General features: G+C 47.3%; 1 protein-coding gene across 3 annotated transcripts in view; it reads right to left on the bottom strand.

Moving 5' to 3' along the window:
* Positions 1-1,665: 1,665 nt before the first annotated feature.
* ESRRB (estrogen related receptor beta) overlaps positions 1,666-2,670 on the bottom strand; it is a 63,816-nt gene continuing 62,811 nt past the window's right edge. For all 3 annotated transcript variants that reach the window (XM_015418349.1, XM_015418347.1, XM_015418348.1), the window contains one exon: positions 1,666-1,910. In XM_015418349.1, the coding sequence (XP_015273835.1) occupies positions 1,666-1,910 (245 nt within the window). The remainder of the gene's footprint in view (positions 1,911-2,670) is intronic.

Raw genomic sequence — 2,670 nt, 5'->3', positions numbered from 1 at the left:
AGTTTGTACTATGCACAGAGAAATGATGCTTGAGCCCTAATGACAGTGGTGGGGTCCTTGAGCCTACCTGGAAGTCATATCCCATAACCTGGAAGTGCTACCTGCTGAGTTCAGATTCAAGGGCTTGCATCCTATCACTCCACTTCTACCAGAGGAAGAATTCAAACTTTGCTGAGCAAGTGTGGTAGGATCCAAGCGAAGGCATTGGACCATTCTCCTCAGTAGCAAGGGAAATGCTCTATGAGTTCTCAGAGGCACCCACCTATTTCCCACTTCACATGCCTTTGGGGCTAAAGCCTGGCAGTCAGAGCGGGCTGTAGCTCAAATTAAGCCCTGTGATCACTGACCTGGGCTAGACTCAAGCAAATAACCTCAATACAAGAGTTGCTGAATCCGGGGAGGACAGAAGAGTTATTTAGGAAGCAATGGTCAAATATCACCCCAAGTGGCAGTGGTGGGGGGGTGGGGTGGGGGGGTGATTCTTTTGATATGATACAAGCCCCACAGCCGTCTGAGGTGATTCTCCCCCCTCCATCACTTAATATCAATAACATCTGAATTTAGATCTAGACGTCCATTTGTTCCAGAAAGACTGGGAAACGGCCTCCTTTGGGGATACCTTCTCATCTGAACCCTCTCATGCCAGGCAAGTTCTGTGACAAGTGGGAAAAGAAGAAAGGAGGTAGAGGGGTTTTAAATAGCACCACATATAGAAGGGTGAGGGGATTATCAAGCAAACAGGACCCTGGAACAAAAATGTCAGCCTCTCCCCACTTTCCTCTGCATGCTCTCAGACAATGAGGCCTTCCTTCCAAGGATATAACTCTAGCTTCTCTAGCAGCCATTGGGAATGTTGTGATCACACATGGGTGGCTGGGGGGAAGCCAGGTGCAAAGACACTGTACAAGATCACAGGATATCTTACATGGTTAGACCTGTCCCTCCCAATATGAAGCAGGGTCTCTTTATGTACATGTTTTATGAATAGTTTAAGCACAAGGGGCAGCCATTTTGGACTTAAAGAGATTCCATGATGCGCCTCTCCAAACCAGCAACTGTCACAAAGGCTTGCACTTCAAAGAATGGTATGAAGCCCCAGAACCACTGGCGCCCATGTTTTTTACCCCCCTCTCCAGCACCCCCATGCTATAAACACTATAAATTCTTATTTTTCACCATTTTCTGCTTCAGTCCCTACTCCCCTTCTCTAGAAGAAAGAAGGTAGGAAGAGAGAGGAATCAGCTGCCCTGGATAGTGCAAAGAGCATCACTGCCCTGGGGCTCCAAATTTCCTTTGGCTCCCTCTGCAAGTGCAAGAGTTTGTTCTGGAATTCTCCACAAAAAAAGAAGAGAGAGAGAGAGAGAGAGATGGCTGTCACAGGAGGTGTAGCCACACACACAGAGAGAGAGAAAGAGCGAGAGAGAGAGAGAGAGAGAGAGAGAGAGAGAGAGAGAGAGAGAGGTTGATTAAAAGAGTTTCCCCTTCTGTACACAATAATCTTCAGATGGATGTACAGGCTGGCAGGTCACCAGATGGACGTTAAATAATTCTTCTGTAATAAATGATTGGAGATAAAAGCCAGCTGCCACCTCAGTTTGGTTTGCTCCATGGCTGCATCTCTGTTCTCAGTTTGCTTCCCGGGCAGTGTGGGTACAGCCAGGCCTGTCAGACCTTGGCCTCCAGCATTTCTAGGAAGAGTTTGTGCATGGGGACCTTGCCCTGCAGTTTGATGCTGTAGAAGTGCTGCACGGCCTTGGCAGCTGTCTGCCTCAGGAGGGGCAGGGTCAGCAGCAGCTTGCCTGTGCGCCGTGGCTCCTCGTGACGTTGACTGAGCTCGTAGTCCTGAAGAGCTTCGTGGAGAAGGTCCTGGAGCTTCTGCACTGCCTCCATATCTTCTATGTGCATTGAGTCTGCCAAGGGCGAAGCAGAAATAATGAGAGTTCAGTGGGCAGGGAAATGAACACAATGGCCAGGAACACAATGCTTTGTGAATGGGGACTTTTGCTTGCTCGCAGTGCAGAATTATTCCAGCCTAAAACCATTTAATCTGTGGGGTTTGACTGGAATAACTGCATAGCATTCCACAATGAGTTTATTGACAAAATAGATATGTTACACAGTGAATATGTTATTGCATGTTTTGGATATTAAAAAAATCATTACAGTGCAATTTCTGAGATGCCTCATTCACCCTATTCTGCTGCTAGACTAAAGAATACTTACCTTTCATGTGGCCAATTAGTTGAGCAAAGAGGTTTTTGTTGGCTACATTTTCTAAGTCTATAGATCACTATAGATCACTGGCCATATTCTGGTGAACATGGTCATACTACCACCCCATAACCTGTATGGATTTATATACAGACTTGGGCAGCCTTGAGAGATAAAAACATAATAAATTTGGCTAAGTAGTACCGGCTTACCTTTTCCCACCCCTCTAGCAGACACATAATGTGTGCCCTACCACATAGCTTCACACAGCCCTCAGTTCCTCTGCAATCATGAAGGCCAAAAGTGTATGAAAACTGCAAATGTAAGAGGTACAGTTCTTGGAGCCATTACCTGGATGGCCCAGGCTAGCATCCCTCCAGCAGCTGGCTTGCTCGGGCTCTCTGTAGCCACGGGGATCCTGAGCAAGCCAAGGGAAGGGAAGGTGGTTTAACCCGCCTC

This window comes from Gekko japonicus, unplaced genomic scaffold, assembly GCF_001447785.1.
Source record: "Gekko japonicus isolate JY-2015 unplaced genomic scaffold, Gekko_japonicus_V1.1 scaffold3, whole genome shotgun sequence".
Taxonomy (NCBI): domain Eukaryota; kingdom Metazoa; phylum Chordata; class Lepidosauria; order Squamata; family Gekkonidae; genus Gekko; species Gekko japonicus.
The sequence above is the reverse complement of the archived record's forward strand: the minus strand, read 5'-3'. Positions and strand labels throughout refer to the sequence as shown.